This window comes from Naegleria gruberi, assembly GCF_000004985.1.
Source record: "Naegleria gruberi genomic scaffold NAEGRscaffold_4, whole genome shotgun sequence".
In the NCBI taxonomy this organism is placed as follows: domain Eukaryota; phylum Heterolobosea; class Eutetramitea; order Acrasida; family Naegleriidae; genus Naegleria; species Naegleria gruberi.
In genome coordinates, this window is record NW_003163323.1 from 28,503 (window position 1) to 51,708 (window position 23,206).

The 23,206-nt window shown below is 33.4% G+C and overlaps 11 protein-coding genes and 1 non-coding gene across 12 annotated transcripts; 7 read left to right on the forward strand and 5 right to left on the reverse strand.

Moving 5' to 3' along the window:
• Positions 1 to 13: 13 nt before the first annotated feature.
• Positions 14 to 833, reverse strand: NAEGRDRAFT_78126 (BtuE domain-containing protein). Its single transcript, XM_002681987.1, has one exon. The coding sequence runs from the start codon at positions 735 to 737 to the stop codon at positions 105 to 107; it is 633 nt and encodes a 210-aa protein (XP_002682033.1). The 5' UTR covers positions 738 to 833; the 3' UTR covers positions 14 to 104.
• A 533-nt stretch (positions 834 to 1,366) lies between these two features.
• On the reverse strand, positions 1,367 to 2,831 carry NAEGRDRAFT_78127 (uncharacterized protein). Its single transcript, XM_002681988.1, has 2 exons — positions 1,909 to 2,831; positions 1,367 to 1,869 (listed from the first exon to the last, which is right to left on the reverse strand). The coding sequence occupies exons 1-2, from the start codon at positions 2,807 to 2,809 to the stop codon at positions 1,394 to 1,396; spliced, it is 1,377 nt and encodes a 458-aa protein (XP_002682034.1). The 5' UTR covers positions 2,810 to 2,831; the 3' UTR covers positions 1,367 to 1,393.
• A 755-nt stretch (positions 2,832 to 3,586) lies between these two features.
• On the reverse strand, positions 3,587 to 3,658 carry NAEGRDRAFT_t62. The gene has a single exon. It is a non-coding gene; the product is annotated as a tRNA-Met (tRNA).
• Positions 3,659 to 4,125: 467 nt separating this feature from the next.
• On the forward strand, positions 4,126 to 4,857 carry NAEGRDRAFT_62544 (uncharacterized protein; the record flags this gene model as incomplete). Its single annotated transcript, XM_002681844.1, has 1 exon — positions 4,126 to 4,857. One exon carries the CDS (start codon positions 4,126 to 4,128, stop codon positions 4,855 to 4,857), a length of 732 nt encoding a protein of 243 aa, XP_002681890.1.
• A 730-nt stretch (positions 4,858 to 5,587) lies between these two features.
• Positions 5,588 to 7,474, forward strand: NAEGRDRAFT_78128 (uncharacterized protein; the record flags this gene model as incomplete). The annotated part of the gene is made up of 1 exon (XM_002681845.1): positions 5,588 to 7,474. The coding sequence occupies one exon, from the start codon at positions 5,588 to 5,590 to the stop codon at positions 7,454 to 7,456; it is 1,869 nt and encodes a 622-aa protein (XP_002681891.1). The 3' UTR covers positions 7,457 to 7,474.
• Positions 7,475 to 7,949: 475 nt separating this feature from the next.
• NAEGRDRAFT_62546 (uncharacterized protein) lies at positions 7,950 to 10,185 on the forward strand (the record flags this gene model as incomplete). The annotated part of the gene is made up of 3 exons (XM_002681846.1): positions 7,950 to 8,743; positions 8,787 to 9,781; positions 9,827 to 10,185. The coding sequence occupies 3 exons, from the start codon at positions 7,950 to 7,952 to the stop codon at positions 10,183 to 10,185; spliced, it is 2,148 nt and encodes a 715-aa protein (XP_002681892.1).
• A 672-nt stretch (positions 10,186 to 10,857) lies between these two features.
• NAEGRDRAFT_78129 (uncharacterized protein) lies at positions 10,858 to 11,598 on the forward strand (the record flags this gene model as incomplete). Its single annotated transcript, XM_002681847.1, has 1 exon — positions 10,858 to 11,598. The coding sequence occupies one exon, from the start codon at positions 10,858 to 10,860 to the stop codon at positions 11,479 to 11,481; it is 624 nt and encodes a 207-aa protein (XP_002681893.1). The 3' UTR covers positions 11,482 to 11,598.
• Positions 11,599 to 11,886: 288 nt separating this feature from the next.
• NAEGRDRAFT_62548 (uncharacterized protein) lies at positions 11,887 to 13,206 on the forward strand (the record flags this gene model as incomplete). Its single annotated transcript, XM_002681848.1, has 1 exon — positions 11,887 to 13,206. One exon carries the CDS (start codon positions 11,887 to 11,889, stop codon positions 13,204 to 13,206), a length of 1,320 nt encoding a protein of 439 aa, XP_002681894.1.
• Positions 13,207 to 13,319: 113 nt separating this feature from the next.
• On the reverse strand, positions 13,320 to 14,474 carry NAEGRDRAFT_30267 (uncharacterized protein; the record flags this gene model as incomplete). The annotated part of the gene is made up of 2 exons (XM_002681989.1): positions 13,320 to 13,843; positions 13,955 to 14,474. 2 exons carry the CDS (start codon positions 14,472 to 14,474, stop codon positions 13,320 to 13,322), a joined length of 1,044 nt encoding a protein of 347 aa, XP_002682035.1.
• Positions 14,475 to 15,933: 1,459 nt separating this feature from the next.
• On the forward strand, positions 15,934 to 16,761 carry NAEGRDRAFT_45865 (uncharacterized protein; the record flags this gene model as incomplete). The annotated part of the gene is made up of 1 exon (XM_002681849.1): positions 15,934 to 16,761. The coding sequence occupies one exon, from the start codon at positions 15,934 to 15,936 to the stop codon at positions 16,759 to 16,761; it is 828 nt and encodes a 275-aa protein (XP_002681895.1).
• A 523-nt stretch (positions 16,762 to 17,284) lies between these two features.
• Positions 17,285 to 17,758, forward strand: NAEGRDRAFT_45866 (uncharacterized protein; the record flags this gene model as incomplete). Its single annotated transcript, XM_002681850.1, has 1 exon — positions 17,285 to 17,758. One exon carries the CDS (start codon positions 17,285 to 17,287, stop codon positions 17,756 to 17,758), a length of 474 nt encoding a protein of 157 aa, XP_002681896.1.
• Positions 17,759 to 17,790: 32 nt separating this feature from the next.
• NAEGRDRAFT_62551 (uncharacterized protein) lies at positions 17,791 to 23,166 on the reverse strand (the record flags this gene model as incomplete). The annotated part of the gene is made up of 6 exons (XM_002681990.1): positions 17,791 to 18,096; positions 18,145 to 18,175; positions 18,215 to 18,402; positions 18,452 to 18,473; positions 18,531 to 18,718; positions 18,766 to 23,166. 6 exons carry the CDS (start codon positions 23,164 to 23,166, stop codon positions 17,791 to 17,793), a joined length of 5,136 nt encoding a protein of 1,711 aa, XP_002682036.1.
• Between the last annotated feature and the right edge of the window lie 40 nt (positions 23,167 to 23,206).

The following is a 23,206-nucleotide window of genomic DNA, read 5'->3' on the forward strand; positions in this document are numbered from 1 at the left end:
TTGAAGAGGAGTTACACCAAGAAGTGGATAATAGTTTATTTACAGTGAATAGTTTACAACAGTCAGGAATAGTTTACAATTAGTTTTTGAAAGAATGAAATAAATTAATGAAGTTTGGCAAGTTCTCCTTCAATGGCTTCCATTACTTCTTCTAAAACTGTATCACTTCCAGATCTGTACGAAACCTTTCCTTCACTATCAATGACAAACTTTTCAAAATCTTCAACTATAGTCTTGAACGAACCATATTTAGTTAAATAATCACAAGCTGCAACTGGACCACTTGGTGATTCTGTTGATTTGAGAATTGTCAAATCGTTATTAAAGAAAGAACCTGTCACTGATCTATCTTGAGTTGAGTTAGTGGAAGCATTCAATAATTGTAAAGTACGTTTCGAATACAAATCATGATTTGGAATAACAATCAATTCGAAAGGTTTTCCATTCAATTTCAATTTGAATGAACTCAATTGCTTTAAATATTCTTTACAATGCTCATTTTCAGTATTCATAAAGGCAACCAAACAAACTTTTCCCTTCATTTGATGTAAATCAATTCTATTATTGTTAATATCCTTTGTTACAAAGTTATAGAATGTAATTGGTTCATTCATTGCAGAATTGTGATATGAGGCAAACAACAAGCCTTGTTGTTTCTGATAGGATTGGAACATTGTCTTGTTTCTTGCACTTTTAAAGGACAATTTGTTAATTTGCTTTAAGGTTCTCGATAACATTTTGTATGTGATTTAAATTATTTGATGATATTAATAAATGGATATTCAACTTTTTGTTGATATTCTACAATTTTGGAAATAGCACAGAAGAGTAGCAGTGAAAATAGCACAAAGGCTTTGATTTGTTTTTTTTGTGTTTTGATTAACAAGATTCTCTCTGCCAATGCACAACTTTTAAATCATGGCGCTCAAAAATGTGCAATGGAAGAATTAAAGAAAAATTCCGAAAAAAATTCGCGTTTTATTTTTGGTAGTGAGCTGCTTGTGTGATAATTTCCGAGTGATGCGAAGGCGACAAGATGACCATTTGAGTTTTGTATTGACAAGTGGCAGAACAGCTGGAAATGAATTGAAAGAACTGGAAAAGTAAGAATAGGAAGTGTGAAGGCTTGGTAAGAATAGTTTGAATGTGGTGAGGAATGCCTGCAGAGAGCAATATTCGCCATTTACGAAAGTTTGTTTCCACCACAATATTGTAATTGACCAACTGTAAATCGATTGTTTTACAAAGATAATTATCATGTTATCTTGGAAATCTTTCAAATAGTTTGCATTACAGAAATGCATTTCAATATTCTGAACTATTAAGCTACATAATTTCACACACTCAATAAATTTCATTTAAATTTGAAAAAACTACTTTAAACTTTTTTTATTTAGTTTTGAGCAGTGTATTCCTTCAAGATTTGCTTGATGAATGATTCGAGACCTTCAGTCTTAGCAGCTGGAGTAGCAGTGGCAGTTTGGTTGGTAGCAGTCTTTGGGGCAACAACCTTTGGAGCAACAACAACAGGCTTCAATTGCTTCTTAGCAGCATTGATCTTCTTAACCAACTTCTTCAAGTCAGCCTTCAAACCCTTCTTAGCAAAAGCCTTCAAGAAAGCCTTCTTCAATTGTCTCTTCAAAGCCTTCTTCAATTGCTTTCTGTTGAGCTTTCTCTTTGGAGCGGCACACTTTCTGACCTTTCTCTTTGGAGCAGCACATCTTCTTCTTCTAACAATCTTTCTCTTTGGAGCACAAGTTCTTCTTCTTCTGACGATCTTTCTCTTTGGAGCACCACATTTCTTGGCAACTCTTCTCTTCAAGAATCTTCTGATGAATTTTGGAGCTCTTCTTCTCTTTGGAGCAGCACATCTTCTTCTCTTAACAACTCTCTTCTTTGGAGCAGCACACTTTCTCTTAACAACTCTTCTCTTTGGAGCAGCACACTTTCTCTTTGGAGCTCTTCTTGGGGCTCTTCTGACAGATCTTCTTCTCTTTGGAGCAGCACACTTTCTTCTTGGGGCTCTTCTTGATGATCTTCTTCTTGGAGCTCTTCTGGCAGATCTTCTTGATGATCTTCTTCTCTTTGGAGCAGATCTTCTAGTGGATCTTCTTCTCTTTGGAGCAGATCTTCTTGATGATCTTCTACCACCTCTTCTTTGTTGTCTTCTCTTTGGAGCAGATCTTCTTCTTGGAGCTCTTCTAGCAGATCTTCTGGTGGATCTTCTTCTTGGAGCAGATCTTCTTGATGATCTTCTAGTGGATCTTCTTTGTCTTCTAGCACCTCTTCTGGCTTGTTGTCTTCTGGTAGCTCTAACTAACTTTCTCAACAACTTTCTGACAATTCTGACAGACTTGGCGAACTTTCTAGAATTCTTCAATTGAGCAACGAGAGTAACTAATTCTTCCTTTCTGTTATCCTTCTTCAACTTGTTCAAGTATTTGACAATCTTGGTCAACTTTCTCAAATAAGTAGTAGCAACCTTCTTGGACAATCTTCTTCTTTCGTGGGAAGTAGAGGTAACCAAACCGAGATTCTTGATATTCTTCAACAACTTTCTCAAATATCTAACAGCTCTTCTCTTACTGGCTCTTCTTCTTCTTGGTGCTCTTCTCTTTCTATCATCACCTCTTCTTCTTCTTGGTTGGGCATCTCTGGATTGTTTTTCACGTTGATCACGGACTGTTTGCAAGAATTTTTGCAACATGGCTTCTTGGTCAGCTTGTTCAGTGGTAGCCATTTGAGCGGTGGCAAAAACAGCCAAGAACAAAACAGCCAAAATGGCGGCAAGAATAAAACTGCTTCTCATTTTGAGTTTTCTTTGTATTTTTTTTTAGATGATGAGGAAAGTAAATGTCGCAACTTGCCTCGCATTTTATTGGCTCTTAGATGATTATAATGACTACCATAGACGAGTGACAGCGGGTTAAGTTCTTATGACTGCTTGTGGAAACTGATTATGTTAATGATGATTATTGCAATCAAGAAGCAATTTAATTGAAAGTGTGTTTTGTATTTGAAGGGTTGCAATACTGGAACTGGCATGAACGAATTGTACTACTACAGTTGAGAGCGCTATTATTGTTGATGAAACCTTCATTATTGGTATTGAAGAATTCATGTTATCTTGAATATTTTCAGAAAAAAGAAACTAGACGAAAGATATCAAGAATATGATAAAGAATTAGAATTCTAATATTCGATCACCTTTAAATTGAAACGCAGAACAGCAACGGACCAGAATTGATGTAAATATTGACAAGTTAAAATATTTCGATTATCTCATCATTATAACGGGTTGATTTGTAATTGGAACCGAATCACTATTGCTATCCCATTATTGGATTTAGAGCATTTAAAACAATTACAACAAATATTCAATGCTATTGAATGTTAATTACGGAGAGTGTGGTATACTAAGAGAGGAGTGTGAAAAGTCCGTTTGTCCATCTAGATTTAATATTGTAAATGTTTGAGAATTAGATGAATAACACATAATTCTATTAAATGGTGAAATGAGAAAAAAGCAGCAATATGAAATATTTGACATTGGGGAAGAATATCATAACAAAATAACAAAAAGTCATAGCAAATCTAGGTTTCGATCCTAGGACCTATGGGTTATGAGCCCATCGCGCTTCCGCTGCGCCAATTTGCTTTACATTTATATTTCTAAAAAAAACATTTTGAAATATATTATCAGACTTTTAGAGCCAGTAGATTCTTTTCTATTACATTTTCTTTGTTGTTATTTGCTTCTTTATATTTTGTATTAATTTGTATTAGCCAAATCAGTACTTCCGTAAATTACTTCGAATGGTCCATGTCTTGTCTTTCACTGTTCATCAAATTCTTCTCGAAAGAATCTACCTCTATTCGCAACTCAAAAAAAAGAAGGTAAAATCTCCTACCACTACAATATTTTAATAATAAAACGAAAATCCAGCTCAGGTTCATCTCTTAAGTAAAACCAAGCAAAATATATGCGCACAATCGGGAGGCTATTTACTAATTGGTAAACATTATTTCGTTTTGGGAAGTTGGCATAACATATAAATTGAACAATTAAACAAAAAAAAATGACACAACAACAACAATTGATAAATATTAATTTTTAATAATACAATGGAAACTCAAATTGTAACAATGGAAGAAGGAACCTATGATGATATTTTGGAATGTTCAATTTTTTCTGATAATACACCAACCAGTTCAAAGGAAATAACTTCATCTTTGGAAAGAAAATCTAAAAGAAAAGGAAGAAAACAATCAACTAGCACCAAAAGGAAAAGTGCTGAGATTGAAGAAGGAAAATCAAAAAAAAGAAAGTCAAATGAGGAAGAGGAATGTGATTTTATTTTGGAAAAAGGAGTTTTTACATTTGAACCAAGCTTTCCAGAGTGGAATCAAGTACCGAAGCCTGTTTTGGATACGTATAAGGTGGTTTGGGAAATGTTCGCAACTTGTGCTCGTTGTACTATCCATGAACAATTGGAAATGAAGAACACAAGTAGAGTGCACCATATGGTAATTGGAAATTGTTTACCAACTGTATTTTATCTTGTATTGAAGGAATCAAAAGGAAAGTTCTATCAGTGGTATCAAAATGTAATGCAACATGGCATAAAGGTGAAACAAGATTGCATTCAATTTAGATTTAAAGATTGTTTGCCACCTCTAGATAATTTTGATGATTGGGCTGATTTTAAATTGAACATCACCAACGATACGTTCAAGTATGGTAAAAAAGAAATGGTGCACCACTTAAAGATTAAGTACATTTCTTTGACTTGCAATGTATCCTCTTTCCAAGTTTATACTTCATTCAAGTTTGAGAAAGAAATTATTTTACAATAAATTTGTAATTATCTAATATCCCTCATTGTATTTTCAAATCGAAAAAAATAGGATCAGAGCATTCTATGGACCAAAACAGCCAAACTTTCATGAACATTCTAGCAGGTCTAACTCATTCAGAAATAAAATTTTTTTCTTTGAACATTATCATGTTGAATGTATATGAGTGAAAAATGACAAGAATATGGATTTGAGAATATTAAGGCAGATAGTAGTATCGTGATTCCATTCAGTGTCTGAACTGAGCTTGCACTTTGTGAAACATTCAATAATGAAGAGATTTCTCCGAGGATTTTATAGATGGGCGGATGGTTTTAAAATGAATCGATATGATCGAAATCATTAACTCTAACATGTATTCTTTTACAAATACTTCTATTAAAAAATAGAAAATTAATTATAAACAGATGTGTGTTGACGGTTTTCTTATTTTGCTATTAATCTGTAAATGTTATCCACTACCAATTTTAAAATTCAAACATCACCACCAGTATAGACAATATAGAACGATTTTGTAATTAATACAAAGAACAAGTTCATACCAAAGGAATTGTCGTTTTATTGAGAAAATGAGAAAAAAATATTGTAGTGCTCCTCAACATCAATTATCTAAAGTACTGAAACAACATTGTATCGAGTTTGCATTCTCAAAAATTGTTTCATTTCCATTCAAAATTTATATTGTAAAGTATAGAACTAATTGAGCAATTACTCTCAGAGGTCTGAAACGATGAAAGTATGCAATTCATCGACGAGCATACCTAAACCATCCTCTACTCCATTGCCTATTCATTGCTCTCATACCAAATTCTCAAAAAAGTCAACCTCCCCTTCAAATGTCAACGATTGTCATTTGATAATTAAACAACCACGACAAGTATTTTATACACTCATTGAAAAAGAAAAGTCAACATTGAATACAGAGAAAAAAAACCAACTTTTTCAACCAATGACCTCTAAAAAACACTCAACTAGCTCACCATATTTTTGTAAATTATTCGCTTCACTTCCTTCATCAAGAAGAACAATCAACTCAACATCTACTATTCACCAATTTAATTCTACTCATAAACAACAACATGAAATATCATCAATTGGTAAATTAACATCAAATCAATTATTAGAAAGGATGAAGAAAGCATTTGAATTGGACGAATTGAATCGTTCGCGTATTTCAAATGCTTTTCAAAATGTTCCTCATCCAATTCCTGTAACTCTATCAAACTCAACAATATCTAAATTGGAACGTGAAAATGTTGTGTATTCCATTTATAGTCATCCTTCAAGTGTGGTCAATTATAATTTTGAATTACAAAATCCATTACCAGAGCATGTAAAGGAGTTTTTCAATGGTTCTGAGAGAAGAATTGGATATTGTTGTCATGTCTGCTCAATGCATGCCAAGTCAATAATCTATTCGAATCATGAGAAGTTTCAAATATATCATGGAGTGGAAATTGGAAAGGAAGAATTGAAGAAAATTGTTCAAATGTATGGAAATACTTATTCTGGATTGTTGGGTGGAAGAATATGTGATAGACATTATCAACAAATTTGTCTTTTCAATAATTCTATTCTATCCAATGTTTCACTTTCGAATAATGCGTCCAATACTCAACATTCTAGTGATTCGTCTATTGAAGTTCCAAGATCAAGACCTATTCGAACAGTGTCCTCTGTTTATGCCACCAAAAGATTTGCTTCTCAATTAGAAAATATAAAACATTCTCCAGGAAAGAAGACGAAATATGCCACTGACGTTCTGTCAAGTGACGAATATGCCTTGACAACAAGTAGTGAGTCAGAAGAATCTGAAAATGAAGAAGAATTTCCAATTAAAAGAAGAACTTCAACCCGAAGACAACAAAGACAGGATTTAACATCAACTTTTAAATTGTTAATTCAAGAAGAAAGGCAAGACGAAAGTGGCCAAGCAATGGAAGAAACTGCTGAGAGAAGTGACTCAAATTATCAATCAATGCCTTCTCACGTTTCAAATTTGAAGCAGACAACTCTCCAATCAGAAGTTTCGAATAACACGAGCATTCCTTTCAGAAAGAGAAGATTTTTCAAAAGGAATTCCAATTCAATTGCCTCCTCAAAAATTTACAGAAGTTTTGATGTTGAAAATGTTTCGATATTTGTAGTTCCTCAATGTAATGAAACAAATATTGAGGAAAATACCTTAAATACCAGTCAGGTGATTAACGATATTGATTCGAATGGATCATCCAATTCGAATAGAAGTATCTCTAATTCTAATGATATTGATTCGAATTGTAATTCTACCTTGCCAATGATTCAATGTGCTTCTCCTGAGGAACAGAAACGATTGTATTTTATGGACTTTATTGAATATGATGAAGAACAAGAGCAACAATCGAATAATCTGGTAGACGAAACCATGAAAGAAACTGATGACCTTTCTACCAATAAGATTGAACCAAATGAAAGTTCAGCATCTTCATTAATTGGAGAAACACAGAATTTGAACTATCTTGTAAAACTGATGGAACAATTAGTCAATCACGATGACGAAGAAGATTATACACAAGAAAATCAACGAAACAATGGAAGAAGAATCATTAAACGAAAGTAAACTGTTTTATTCATATCTAAAAACAAAATCTCTCTTGGAGTGTTAGCATAAGGCTGAATTGAAATACTTGTTGATCAATCTCAAAATTTTGATCGAGATGGTTTCAACTTTGCTTCCTTCGATCACTAAATTACGAGCTACATTGGTGAGAAAGTTGACAAATTTCACACATGGTATTGTCAGCATAAATCCATTGTTTTACATCACAATCTTCGAATTGAAGATCACTAAATGCGACCAATCAGCAATTCGATCATTTTGTTAGTATCTTTCCTTCAATTAGGTGAATTAACTTGATATCTTTTTACAGTTTTTCTTGGGCTTTGCCACTTATTTATTTTCTCGCTGTTTGTCCAGTGATTTTTTGTAATAGGCGAATATTGTTCAATATATTAAACTCACCAATGGTTGGGATGTACATCCTATGCTTAATTACAACTTGTATTAAGGTCAACAACCGCCAAAATTTTTGATAAAATTAAAATCAAAAAAAATGGCAAACAGGATTGAGGCTATTGTTACTAATAATAGCGAAAACAATTTTGACTTACAGGATCCACACAAAAAGCGGAAGAGAGATGTATTGTTGGAAACCAACAAAACAAAGAAGGAAGCCTCAAAAAAAAAGAAAAAAGAAAAAACGAATGAAGAGAAATCTGTGTCTATTTCCCCACAAAATGAAGGCAAGCTGGCAGTGGCACTCGATATTCTCTCCAGATTCTATGATATCAAGGAGAAATCTGTTGGAAAACCATCTCAATCCAAACTTGAAAGTATTATCAAGGAAAATAATATTTCCGACTTGATCATGCATGATATTGAAAATATGAAATTTCCCTCTCACTTTTCGGTGCGTGGCAAAAGACTTGCAAGAATCATTCAGTACACACTTTATGGATTTGATGTTGTCCTGAACAAAAAACAGACCAATCCTTTATTTGAGAAAAAGAGTGGAGTTATAACGAATATTGAGAATTTATTAAACTCCTATGTTAAGACATGTAACATTACAAATCTAATGAAGGGTTTGGAGCAGGAAGGCTTGACTTTCAACAAGAACTATACAACTTTTCTTCAATCCAAAGAACAATTGTTCAATGATCAATCAAAATTATCAAGTGAGGAAATTACAACACTCACATTGCAACTTGTTCATGGTACAATGTTGAGCGCAATTATTCCTCCATTTAGGGATTCCAGCTCAAACAGTGAAATTGAATTAAGCAGACATTATTTCTCACCCATAATGAGTTTTACTACTCTTTTTGATGGTTGTACCGGTGGCTCGTAAGTAACTTTAGCTTGCTGCTTATTTAATATCAGTTAGAAGTTGCAGCATTAAGGATTACCTTCGTGTAGGAAGTTTGGAACAGAATCTCCAATCTCGTATTCCTGATTTTAGACCTGACGACCATACTCTTGTTTCTTACAGGAATAGTTTCAAATGTATCAGAATCATAAGAGAAGATTCCTCTGAAGCCTACCATTCACATACAAGCCATACGGATTTTATTGCACTAATTTCACAAATGAAGCTTGCATTATCTCATGCTATTAGGGAGCTTATCAAAGAAGATTTTGAAAGCTGGCATGAAGAAATTATTGTTATGGGAATAACAACTGATAGAACAGAATCACACTTGTATTCAATACACTGTTCTCCAGAAGTTAAGAAGCAAGAGATTGTTCCTTCAAACTATCAACTCACGTTTATTGGCTCATACAAGCACAATATAATCAGCGATAGAATTCAACTTGTTACACGAATAATAACTGCTTTAATTTATCCAAAAATGGAAGATGTAAACAAATATTTAACTACCATGGCCAGCGAGGTCAGATCTACCCAAAAGGATGTTGCATTTCCAAAGTTTTTCCTTGGTAAACCAATATCCTACGACCAGAATTATACTATTAGAAAACGTTCTATCATGAAACAGTGTAGTATTGAGGGGACAAAATATTTTGTTAAATATCTATCAAACAATTCTAACGAAAGTATGGATAGATATCGGTTCTTGACATTGTACGCATCAAATAACAAAAAATTTTCATTTACACTTGCAGGCACCTGTATGAGTGGAATATTTGTGAGTGGTGATGCATTTCCCAATATTATGGATGTTTTTATTGATTTTATGGTTCAATTGAAACATTTAACAGCTAATTTACTAACTCACAATGATATCAAACCAGAAAATGTTGTACTATTCGATGGTCGATGGTTCTTTATTGACTTTGAAATAGCAAAAGAGTATATGGTTGTCGAGAATACATATGTAGATGAAAACAATCAACCTTTAAAAACAGAGAGTTTTTCAAGAGGTAGGTGGTAATGTTTTCTCAATTTTAATTTTGTAAAGGATACAGATCTCCAGAGAGTCAGCAGCAATTTGATTTCACCAGATAGTGATATTTACTCATGCGGATTGATTTTATTGGAGCTATTGAATGGAAAACGACTCTCTGCAATGGAGGACAACACCATTCTTCAAAAGTACTTGGAACAGGTGCATCCAAGAAACCAAGACGAAGAAACCATTCTCTCAATTCTTCCTCACATGCTTATCTCTGATCCTGCACAGAGATTGTGTGCTGATGATTTGTTACACCTTGCTTGCTCTCCTTCAAAGGCTCAAAGAGCAAAGTCTTCTTGTAGATTCCTATTTTATGGACAAGGATCGTTTCAAGAGAACTTTTTTCAACTTCTCAACAGAAAAGATGTCTAAACGACTAGTGCAATAGGTTCAACAACATCACCAATATTGAGGCAATCATTCCTCCATTTAGGGATTCCAACTCAGGTAGTGCAATCCAATTTAGTAGAACTATTTGGCACCTATTATGAGTTTTACTACTATTTTTGGGGTTTTTACTGGTGGCTAAGCATCTTCTGATTTTTCATATTTTAAGTTAGAAATTGTATCATTAAGGATTACCTTCATGTAGGAAGCTTGGAAGTAAACTATTTTATTCACGTTATAAAACTAAATCTCGCCAGTGTTAGCATAGGTACGCTGAATTGAAATCAATTTCAAAAGAATTAAAACACGTTTCGATTGATAATAGATCTTTACAACAGAGTTTGAAACACATATATGGAAAACGTGATCAACTTTCTCAAAAAAAACTGGCTGGGTGACATGACGGCACGTTTTCAACGTGATGTTTTCACGTTTCATGTAAAGTTCAACTAAATTTTTCAAACAATTCGCAAAAAACAAAAAAAACCAACAAATTAAGGTTGAATAACAAAATTTTAAACAGCTATACACACTAAGATACCAAGAGTATTGAATTGGAATCCAAGCTGACTTTCTAAATTGTAACTTTCAATACTATTGAAGATCATAAAATAGTTGCATCTATTAATATATTACTCAAAAAACTTTACAAAAAAAATGACAGAACAACTACTCACACAATCGCCCGTAGCCAATCGTCAGCAAAATAACAATACCTACAAAGTTTCGGAATCTGATGTTTCATCATCAATCCGAGGACCATTTACTCTAGATTATATTGAACAGCAGAAAACTAAGGAATTATTAAAATATTGTGTGGCTTTGAGGGATTTTAGGTTGAGAGATAAATACATACAACCCGAAGAGTTGCAGAATTGGGAGATTTGTAAATGTCAGTTTATGTTTAAGGAACATAACATGATGGAAGTGTTGGTGAGTGAATTGTATAGATTGAAGGGATATGACAGAACGAGTAATGTTATTGGTAGAAATTCGAATACTAGCTTGAATGCATTATATAATGAAGTGAATCAAGCACTTCAAGATTTAAAGATTGAGACTATGAAATTACAACCAGTTTATGAGGATTCCAAACATAAACATTTGATGGAAATGTGCAATAATAATGAAATATCGACATCATTTTTCTCCAGAGAACAAACACCAGTGGAATTAATATTTATGGAATTCTCCAATCTTGCTGAGAGGATTGTGGAGCTTAATCAAACAATTATTGAGCCAATTATTAGAAATATTAGTAAAGCTAGTGGTAATTACTAAAATTAGAAATTGTTCTGCAAAAGTTTCTTCTTTCAATGTAACCTTAAATATAACCCATGCTTCCAATGAATTGGTTCCGTACCACTTCAATCTCTCAATAAACAAAAACTTATTATTAACATTAACTTCTCAACTATTTGAAATAACGTTATGAGATTCAAAATAATAAAAAACAATTTCCAAATTGAAAAAAAAACCAACAACAATTCACAGCAAGGGAATTTTTCTCTCTCGTTGAAGATAACAACAACTCTGAAACTCTAAAAACTCTCTCCGAAGGAAATATCGGATTTTATAGTAGGTTTTAAGATATACTAGTATTCAATTCTTACGCATCATCATCATCAAATTAATATATTAATATATTAATATTAATAAATTAACAACAACAATTAAATAGCAAAGATGCCGAAGAAGACTAAAAAAGAAATTAAAGACGAACGATTAAAATCAGCACTTGCTGATGAAGATTCTGATTCCTACGATGAACAAAGTGATGTTTCTACATCAACCATGGCTCGTCATGCCACAATGGAACAACTTGCAACAGAATTATCGGAAGGAATTGAAAACCTCACAGAAAAGGCTGCTGCTAAACGTTTGGAAGGCTTGACTACTATTTGCAAAATTATGAAATTACGTTATATTATTGAAATTCTAGGTGGACAATTAGAATCTTTAATTAATGGTGCTATTCAATGTTGTGCTAAATCTACATCAGCAGAAGAAACAATTTTAGCTTTTAATTTATTTACTCTTATTTCTACAACTATTGGAGGATGTTCATCTGCCAATGACCAAAGAAACTTGTTTGGTTCCAAGTCTTTGAATACTAGTAAATCAGCCAGTGTAATCCTCACTGAAGATAATAGCTTGAGAATGAAGGAAGTATTAACAAGACATGCTGATGCTGCTACAAAGAAAAAGTCCGAAGTTAGATGTGAAGCATTATTCTCCTTGTCAGTATTGGAATTTATGGATTGTTCTCCAGAAGATTTGATTTTGGAAAAGGAAAATAACAAGTTGGATGTTTTTAAACAATATTGGAATGACCAAGATGAACAAGTTGCTTCAACAGCTATTGAAGGATGGTCTTTGCTTGCTACAATGATTCCGAATAAGTATAAGGTTTCAATTCTTGTTCCATCATCATTGAAACTTTTATCTAGTATTATTGCTTCTGAAACTAAAAGTTCTAGTGAAAAGATTGCTGCAGGTCAAGCTGTTGCTCTCTTATTTGATGCTATTAATAATATGGAAGATAGTTCAATTGCTCAAGTAGAATATGATAATTTGGTGACAGCCATGAATAAGGTTGCTTCCATCTCTACTAAATCTGTCTCAAAGAAGGAAAGAGCAACACAAAGAATGAATTTCCGTAACTTTGTTAATACTGTTGAAGATGGTGATTGTCCAGTTGAAGAAATGAACGTTTCTGGTAATGTTCTCTTGTTTGAAAATTGGGATCGTTTGGTTCAACTTGTCAATTTTAAGAGAGTATTGGAAGGAGGAATTTTGGAACATTTCAAATTTAATTCAAATCTACAACTTGCATTTGGAGTTGATGGCATGGATCTCAGTGTTGAAAAACAAGCTTCCAAGCTCGATTCCATGCAAAAGAAATTCTATCTTTCAAAGAATTCTGACTTTAACAAGAATGATACCCTTGAAAAGAATAAGCTCACTAGGCAATTTTCAAATTATGTACAAACTGAAGAAGATTAAATGTATTTTTATGTCTAACAAGTTTTCAAGTATTACTTTTTGGAATAATGATATTGAACTTTGTGGAATTATTTTTGGATTTTTGGACAATATCTTGTTGAATGGAAAACAAACTATTTATTCAAAATTTTCAAATCAGAAGTGGATTCATTCTCATCAGGTAAATGTTTAGCCAATTCGTGCATGGCTGCAACTTCATTAAAAGTCACGGAAGAAAGTGAAGATTCATCAATACTAGCAACACGGTGATTTTCCTTCTCATTTTCAATGGTGGCTGGGATAACTCCTTTCGATTCAAGATCTGAATATTTGAATGAACCTCTCTTGAAATGAGTATAATAATAGTATTGACTCAGTATTAAACAATCGAGGAAGATATTAATGGTCGATTCAGTCAACCAAGGAAGACGACCAAGAAGATAATTTGGTTGAACACTGTAGAGCCAAATAGAGGTCAAATAACACATGTTACCAAATATTCCAATGCTGAAATAGGTTGGCGACAAGCCGTCGGTTGACTTTCTGGAGAAATTCCAATAAATTTGAGGCAATCTACTGCCAACATACATGATTGCACAAATACAACCAATTGTATAGCCAATGATACCTTGAACAGTGTTTGGAGGGAAAACGAAATCTTCCTTTTCTTCCTCTACTTCTTGAATGGTCAAGAGTTTTCTGGAATGTTTGGAAGGTTGACTAAATGGGCTAGTATTTACATTTTGGAAGGAAATTATTAACAAGGTACCCAGTAAGAGTATAATAAATAATGAAACTACTTTGGATGATTGTAATTGTGTGGATTTCAATTCAACATCTTCAAAATCATCCATCTGACTCGATGTCACATTTGACAAATTTAAACTCGACGAACTAATTGGTGAAATTTCAATGGATTTCTTATCCTCAACTTGTTCTTCCTTCTTCTCAACCTTCCTTCCTCTAATCTTTTGCAACCAAACCACATAGTACAAGTATTGGAAAACCAAAATGAAATCCATCGAAACAAAATACGAAGCCAACAAAATTTGAGTAATCAATTGACCACTCAATACACACGCAAGCAAATTACTAGCATCTCCCATCACATTCTGAGCCAAGAATCCAGCAGATAGTGAACTAGCATCTCTATTCTTGAAATTTGCAATAATTTGTGGAAAGAGAGCACACATCCACAAGGCAATCGAAACTAAACCCACATAGAAAGAAGCTTGTTCCAAAGGTGAATGAACACACTCTCCAAAGACATTATAAATCCAAGGAACCATCTCATTTCCAAGAGCATCAAAGGCAGAACACAACTCGCTGCTACTCGTTGCAGTTCCATTATTAAATAATGTCTGATTCGTCGTCATATTATTGAACAACATTTTACATAAAATTCTATATTGAGAAACTAATCTAACTAAATGGTACAACAAAATCAATTAAGAAACATGAGGCATGCTACAATTCTATATACTTGTAGTATTATTAGCACATTCAAACTCTGCACAAAATATGGTGTTGTTTTTTTTTAAGATTTTTTATCTTTGGTGCCAAATTTACTTCTTTAAATAGCTGCAACAATAAGAAGATAAAATTTCGAGTGCGTACTTTTGAGGTCCACACACGCACCCTCTTAAATTGATTGAATTTAAAGGCGTTCCAACCAACATTAATATAACATTCAAACCCAATACCCCTTAAATGATGCACCTGACTATTAATAACCCGACGATATCGGACAAATTTAATCCACAACCAATTAAGTGTGTGTGGAAAGTTAGAGGAGTGGCGAATATGGAGTGGAAAATTCCCTAGAGTGGCTCCATGGAATGCATTAAGGAAGTGGCGATGAAAAAGACTGGTTTTGGTTGGAAGGAGCTATTCACAGCGAGAATTTGGGTGAATTTTCGATAAATTGTAATAGTTTAAAGAAAATATTTTAAAGGAATATTCGAAAAGTGGAAGGTTGATGGGGACTTGGAATGATGCTTGCACAAATGAGATGAGGATAAAATTGTGTTAAAATTGTGAGTGAGGTCCACACTTGAGGGAAATTATTGAAAATTCTATTAGAAACTTCAAATTTACCAAAAAATCTCAGCTTTCTCTGTACAAGATTGTTCAATGTAAATTGATTAGTTTCACATTAATTTAATTTCCATTATTTATTTTCAACATTATTGAGAGTTTCTCTTTCAATTCTCCCAACAATAAATTATCAAATTCACCAAGAATGTTCACCATCTGAAAATATGTTAGTAAATTTGTATTATTATTAAATAACAATAAAGTTTCCTTAATTTTTTAATAAAGTATTTTTAATAATTATTTAAAAAAAATGGCGCCACTACTTACCTTAATATTTACGATTTCAATTTCAGAATAATTGATCATCACGATGACGAACACCACAAATTCCCACTTTACCGTAATCTTTAAATATTACTAATTATTATTCCAAAATTATTACAACTGATTGCTTCCGAAGCCTATTATTTAACGAATACGATCAAACTTCACTTCCATTGTGTTATTATTACAGCAAACAGTCGAACAACAAACACAACCAAGAGAAAAAAAATGTCATTACTGTGCACAGATACAATTTCGCACTGTTTTAATTTTCTACCAATTGATGACATTGTTTTAAACTGTTCATTGGTTAGCAAACATTGGTTCAAATGTTCGAGGAGCAATAATGTATGGAAATATATTTATTGTACCTTGTTTATGGATGATATGTTTGATTGGAGATCTCACACTTCTCGTGGTAAGAAAGACAAGAAATGTGATAAGAAAAAGAAAAGAAAGTATGATGAATCGTCTGATTCGTATTGGTTTGATTTGTTTCGGAAATACATGATATTTCCAACTGTGAGTGAGCAACAGTTAGAATTATATGAATTGGCCATGGGAACAGACATTGCCAAGATTACAGATCCAGAGAAATTACATGAAATTATCTTTTTTATGAGAGGTTTTATGCGTGATTTTGATCATTCACTTGTAGACACTTTCGAATACAATTGTTCGAGAGTACATGATGAAGTTAGAGGAAATTATCTAATATTGGCCATCATATTGACAGTCATGTTTGGCAAAAGAAGGCTGCAATACTTTAGTGATTGGGTGACAATTTCATTGCATCAATACGATTCACAAGACGAGGATGAGGAAGAATTAAGTGACACGTTTAATTGCCCCCTTCCCACTTTTTGCATGTTAATTCTCTATCCAGAAGCCCAAAATGAAATACCACTCGACGAAAACGATGATGAGAACATTTTGTACAGAGCTGCACCTTACTTGGAAAATACAAGTTCCAACGAAAAGGACTGTTGCTTTTTTACAATGGTAGATAATGATGAAGATGGTGATACAGAGGTTATTAGCACAGGTCAGTCAATTAGTATTTCTAAAAGATATGAAGACGAGCATGGACTTCGTTTCTGTCCAAACTTTTTCAATGCTGGAGCGCGCATTTGTATAGAGAAAATCACAGCTAGATATTATAATAATAGAGAGTTACTAAGGGTGAATAAATACGATAGCTTCGACTATTGTTGAACTGGAAGCTTCAACACAATACGGTTACATGTTTAAATAAATCTAGTTTGCCTGCTGACACCGCAGCGTATTGTGGTTGTTTACCAATCTCCTTAAAAGTTCCCAATAAAACATCTATAGAATTGGATTCCTTATCATTTGGGTATTCGATTATATTGGTGAAACCTCCTCCGTTTTGGAACATTCACCTTAAAAGTTCTCTTAATAATGCTCTAGACCATTAACAACTATGGACAGGGTCCCTCTGTAAAACTTCAGGTTTGCTGGTGCGAGACGTTTTCCGCCAGCACGGTAAGTAGGTGAAGAGAACAATCTGATAGATAAGGGCCATAATCACTGATGGGGTTAAAAACCGGTCTTTAATATTCAGCAGATCGGTCTCGAACCTTTGACTGAAACGGCATGAATGATTTATTTGGGCTGGTAATATGCAGAACAATCATTAAGAACGCAGTAGACAGATGAAACTATAAATGAAATTAAGAATAAACAATAAAAAAACACTCAACAATACAAGAATAATATGATGTTAAAGTTGGACATTGAGGATTTCATTAAGGAATTAATCGAGGTAGGATTTAAACTGCAGCAAGAAGACTGCCTGCAACAACATACTCCAAGTAAAATATCTGATAATACAGTGATGATGACACCTACATCCCACACTCTCACAAGCAACAGTTCATCATCTACGACATCATCAACATCAACAACATGTACCTCCAATGAATATGTACCTTTTTTCACATCTGCTCCATTCCAACATGATACAACTCATCAACAACAGGCACAACAACAGTTGCAACCTTATCTTGATCCTTTCCAAATATTTGAGAGAACTTCTCAGAGGTCTAAAAGCAACCAGAGAACTTCCAAAAACCACAACAATAACAACATGATTGGAAAACCACAACATCGAAATAATGGCTTTACATTTCAAGAATTCCGTTATCATAAATCAGACAAAAAGAAGACTGTGTTTCATACCCTCAATTGAATTGTAATTCATGCATGATAAAATATTACAATTTAATTAAAGGTTGTTTCCAGATTTTGATTATCAGCAGCAATCAAATCAGTTTGCAATTCGTCTGATTCTGCTCCATGTTTCAAAAATTCATCCAGGACATATTGTTGCTCAGCTTTGGAAATGTTAGATTTAGCATGATGCTTGGCACTCAAAAAGTAGCTTTGGGTTGGTTTTCCTTTAATCTCAATCTTCCTCTCCTCAAATTCAAAATCCAAATCATACACTCTCTCATAAGTTGATCTTGATAAATGAATCCTTCCAGGTTGAGAATTTGATTCCATTCTGGATCCAACATTAATAGTTTCCTAGAATGACATGTTTAAATATCAACAATACAGTATTGAAATACTTACACCCCACAAATCATATGCAAATTTCTTGGTGCTATTATTTGTTAATATTTAAATTTCTAGAAACACTTACCCAATCACTCCAGCAATTGCAGCTCCAGTATTGATACCCACACGAATATCTACTTGATTAAAGTCAGAACTGGAAAAGGTATTTGCTTGAACTAATTCTTTCATTTTGGAAAGATTGAATTCTCTAATGACACTAAAAGTTTCAATACTAAATCTGAGTACTCTTTCTGGGTGATCACTAGCTTGCATCTATTAAATTATTATTAGAATTAAAAGAAGAAATGAATTATATACATACCAATCCTCCAACACAGAAATATCTAAATATTCAAATCCATAGAATTAATGTCATAAACTAGAGTCTCGAATTTACTTACGCATCTCCAATAGTTTTAATCTTTTCCAATTCATACTTGTCAGTCAATTTATCGAATCCTGTAACAATTGTACTCAACATTTGAACAACATCATTGGCACTAAGTGAGCTAGATAATTTAGTAAATCCAACCATGTCACTGAAAAAGCAAGTGATATCAGGCAACTTGTCAGCAATTAATTTCTCTCCCTAAAATAGATTAGATATTGATAAATATAAATAAATGTAATACTTACACTTTTCAATTGTCTGGCAACAGATTCTGGTAACACGTTTCTCAGTAACTTTTCAGAATTCTTCTTCTCTTCAGCTAATAATGATTTTGACTTGTTTTCAGATGTGATATCTCTTATGAAACAGGTAATGACTCTGTTATTATCGAATAGAGTGTAGGAAATGCTCACTCTAGCTGGGAAAGTAGTCCCGTTCTTTCTTATACATTCCAAATCTAAAGTTTCTCCCTGAATGGCATTCTTTTCTGAGGCTAGTGAAGAATCTACTTGAACTCTATTTTCAATCAACTTTTTAATTGTTTCCTCACAATTTGGATTGAAGAGAGACCACAATGGTTTTCCAATTACATCCTCAGGCAATTTACCAAACATTCTTTGGGCTGCAGGATTGTAAACTTCAATATCATAATCATTACATGATACTGCTCCATCTACAGCAGAATTAAGAATGGACTTGACCTTTAAATCTTCAACCTCCTTCTTATTGAGACTGTTCGCGCCTCTAGAGGAGGAAAATATCTTGTGGTATAGAACATAATTTCTCATTTCATCCTTTGCTTCCAAATGATCAATCTTGATATAGTTCAGCAACATTCTCACAGTTTGAACCTCATTAACATGTTTGTCAAAGGAGAGGACAAGTAAATAGCCAAACAGTGGAACTAAAAAAAATCCAATAACTCCAAATATTGTTACAATAGTAGAACTGTTATCTCTTTCTATGGAACTAACGTAAATATTCATAAATTGTTCGAATTCCTTTGCCAACACTTTACAATCAGTGAAAAGTGCATGGAACTCTGGGAATATACTGTACATGTCCTTGTTCTTAGCATTGTGCTTTTCATTGATAATAATTGATTCCAGATAGAGTTCATTCATCTTATCATTCAAGCTTGTACACTTCATGGTAGTCGAATTTGAATTTTCACAGTGAGCTCCCTTGATGAGATTGTCAACCTCAGAAAATAACCCAATTAGTGGCGCAGCATTGGTTGTAATATCGCCATACAATAGCAAATTCCACTCCTTACTAATCTTCTTCTTGATTTCATAAACTGATTCATGATATTCAACAACTTCATCCATTGAAAGTAATTTCTTAGAGTTGATTGAATATGTATCGTACGGAAGAACAGAAAATATTAAAACCTCTCCAACTTTCCCTGTAATATCATGAGCATCTACTGAGATTGATGCAGAACGTTCCACATTTCTCATAATTCTCTCAGTTTTATCAGAGGTAACAAAAACTTCATAAAAGAACATGGAAAAACACAAACAAGTAGTAATGAAAATAAGAGTTGTAAATAACGATGCTCTAAACTTGGGATTGTTGGTAAAGTTGGATTTGTATGCTCCCTCTCCATTCTCTGCATATTTCGTAGCCATTTGGTGGTAGATCTTTCCAAGAGCATCTTTAGGAATTGTCTTTTCAACGAGTTTTAACACGGATTTCAAAGATCTCATTATCAACAAGTTGAATATCAACATTAGACCACAAGATATTACTAGTAATCCCAAAGAGCAGAAATAAAAGTACATGAAAGCATTATTGGTATTACTGACAGTGGCATAGGATCTATCTACAATGTTTGAGCAAAACTCTTTGAATACTGAACTGAAAATATCTCTATTGTGCCAAAAATACATGGCTTTGTAATTGGAGAGAGTATTGTTATACTGCTGAGGTGTATAGGTATTGATTTCCTTTAAAAATTGTATCAAAGTGTTGGTGATTGCTGAAATGGAAGTGTTAAATTGATGTGCAACAGTGTATTCTCCTGGGTATGGACCAATAACAGGATTATAGAAAAGGACACTACTCTCTGAATAATCATGAAACATGTCATCACTCATTAAGTCATTCAGAGCGCTGTTTTGAAGCTCCTGTAATGAAGCTAATACATCTCGAATTCTTTCTTTGTGCTCAGTTGAAAAGTTGGCCGCTCCTGCATCAATAAGAGATTGAGGCATCATCTGTACTGCATTGTTATTATATAAAGTGAATAGTAATTGCTCCATTCTTATGTCTAATTGCATACTCAATGTGGTAATAGAAGGCATACAGGATATTTTGATTAATTTCACATCACTTGTTGAGTTTACCAATAAGGCGATGGAGAAGGAAAAACCAATAATAAACAATAAGAAAAACAGAGCTATAGAGGATATAATGCAAGAGTAGGTAAACTTATTGTCAGAAGGAGTGGCAAGAGCTGATCTGTACAACATTTCCTTTTTCAATTGTGGATCTTCTGCAGCTTCCAATCCCATTTTGTCACCAAAATCTTCCTCAACAAATTCTTTTGAATAACCATTTTCCAATCCGTCAATCTTTGGTTTTGTAGAGTTTTTTTCCATATTTTTGATTTTAGAAGAGAGTGAGGCTGCACTCTTGGAAATTGATGATCTACTGTCTATTGAAGATCTTGAATCATCGTGTGTGGCCCTCTCTTTCAAAGGTACTACCTTATTTCGCATGGAACCTTTTACACCACCAACTGGAGCTTTTGAAATTCGTATCTCTCCTTTTACAGTTTCTTCATTCTCAATATCATTGGCTTCCTGATACAATTCTCCTGCTCTCAAATTGTTAAAAAGAATGTTATCAAGGAATTTGCCATACATTCTTAGAACATTCTTGTCATTACTGAAATCTTTCATCAGATTTTCAAAGGTATTCTCAGTATTAAAGGTCAATTCTGTGATTTTTCTGTTAATTTCCATAACCTTACCGTAATTGATTTCCATATTGAAAAATTCCTTCCAAATAGCTTTGTGAAGAGCTAGAATGGAATTGTATTGCTTTTCCAGCTTGGCAAGGATGTGTTTCACGTCAACAATACTCATTCCATGTGAAGAATCACTGTTTCTTGATTTGTGGAGTGAAGTTTCAATTTCTTTCAATCTTTCTCTCAAAGTTATTCCTGAGAAGAAATTCAATTTTTGTTGTTTAACTCTTCTCAATAATCCCAAAGCATATTCATGTGAACCTTCTTCCCAAATGTAAGAAGCTATCAAAGCTGATGAAATAATCAATTCTGGTTCTGCAAATGATTTGTGTTGAGCAACTGATTTGATGAATGAAACCGCCAATTGTCTATCACTAATATTATATGCATTTGGCGATGCCTTCTTACCAGAAAACATTGCAAACTTTAAAAATAGTCCAAGTCTATTCAGTCTCTTTTGCTCCACAAAAGATTTGAAGAGAGAATGACCTCCCCGCTCAAAATATGTCAATACTGACATTCCAGACCTATCATCAATAGATTTTTCATAACAATCATTCAATAGCATCAACATTTCCTTTCTGATTGAATAATAGAAAAACCGTGTGTATGCCTCCATCAAAACAAATCCCCCTAGAAAGCCAATAATCATCAGACCTACTGGAATGAAAGTAAAACCAAGTCCCATATCCCATGAATCATTTGAATTTAAAAGAAATGCAATCATTGACCCTATTGGTGAAAGTACCTTTGCAAACAAAACTCCACTCCAAATTGAATTTTCCATTCTCACAAAATAAGGCAAAAAGTAAAACAAGCAGGGAGCTATGGTTATGGATAACACAATATGAAGCACTGATCTTCCATACATGTACTGATTTGGAATTACATAATTCAATAAAATTTGCAATTGACTAATTGATAAAAACATGGAAAAGAAGAATGGTGATTCCATTATAAATGGTGATGTGTTTTTCAAATGAGTATTTCCTAATATTTGTCCATAAATAATAGTATTAACAATAGAAATCAAGATACCAATAATTCCAATAACCATCAAAACAATAGAAGCAACTGATTGGCACATTACAGATGGAGCTCTCATCAATACATTCTGAGGGTCATCATAATTCTCAAATGACATTTGTGTGGTATAGTCACAATCGAGAAAGGATGTCATTGCAAAAGTACCAATCAAACACACAAAGAATTGAATATTTCCATAGTAAAATATACAATTTCTCAATAGTTTCATATTTCTACTTGCAATTTCAACAGATTTAGCTGTCAAGACAAAAATCACAAGTCCCAAAATTGAAAAGCAAACAAACAAAACCTCAAAAGCAATTAACCCCTCATAAGGAACCTTATCAATTGACAAGGTTATCAAATAATTAAAAACTCTCCAAATCCAATCGCCATATTCTCCCCAATGAAATGAACCCAACATTCCAATTCCCAACGAGGCCAAAATTACATAAACATTCAAGACAACAAAATAAATGTAATTCTTCATTCCCTTCCGAGGAGTTTTATCTTCAATTGAGACAATCATTGAGAAGATACTCTCCTTCAATTTTATAAGACTCTCCCTTCTTGAAGTATAACTCGATGAAGAGGAGGTAACTGAGGTATTGGCAGAAGAGCCCATATAGTTACTTTCAGCCATTTCTTTCTTGATGATAGATAGAATCGTTAATCGTTACTAT

What these genes read in the sequence shown, in the direction of transcription:
- NAEGRDRAFT_78127 (XM_002681988.1), bottom strand. Translation starts at nt 2,809, where the DNA reads ATGAGAAGCAGTTTTATTCTTGCCGCCATTTTGGCTGTTTTGTTCTTG. An exon ending in AAGAGTTGTTAAGAGAAAGT is followed by an intron (nt 1,870 to 1,908) that starts GTGCTGCTCCAA and finishes AGAGAAGAAGAT; the next exon opens with GTGCTGCTCCAAAGAGAAGA.
- NAEGRDRAFT_78126 (XM_002681987.1), bottom strand. Translation starts at nt 737, where the DNA reads ATGTTATCGAGAACCTTAAAGCAAATTAACAAATTGTCCTTTAAAAGT.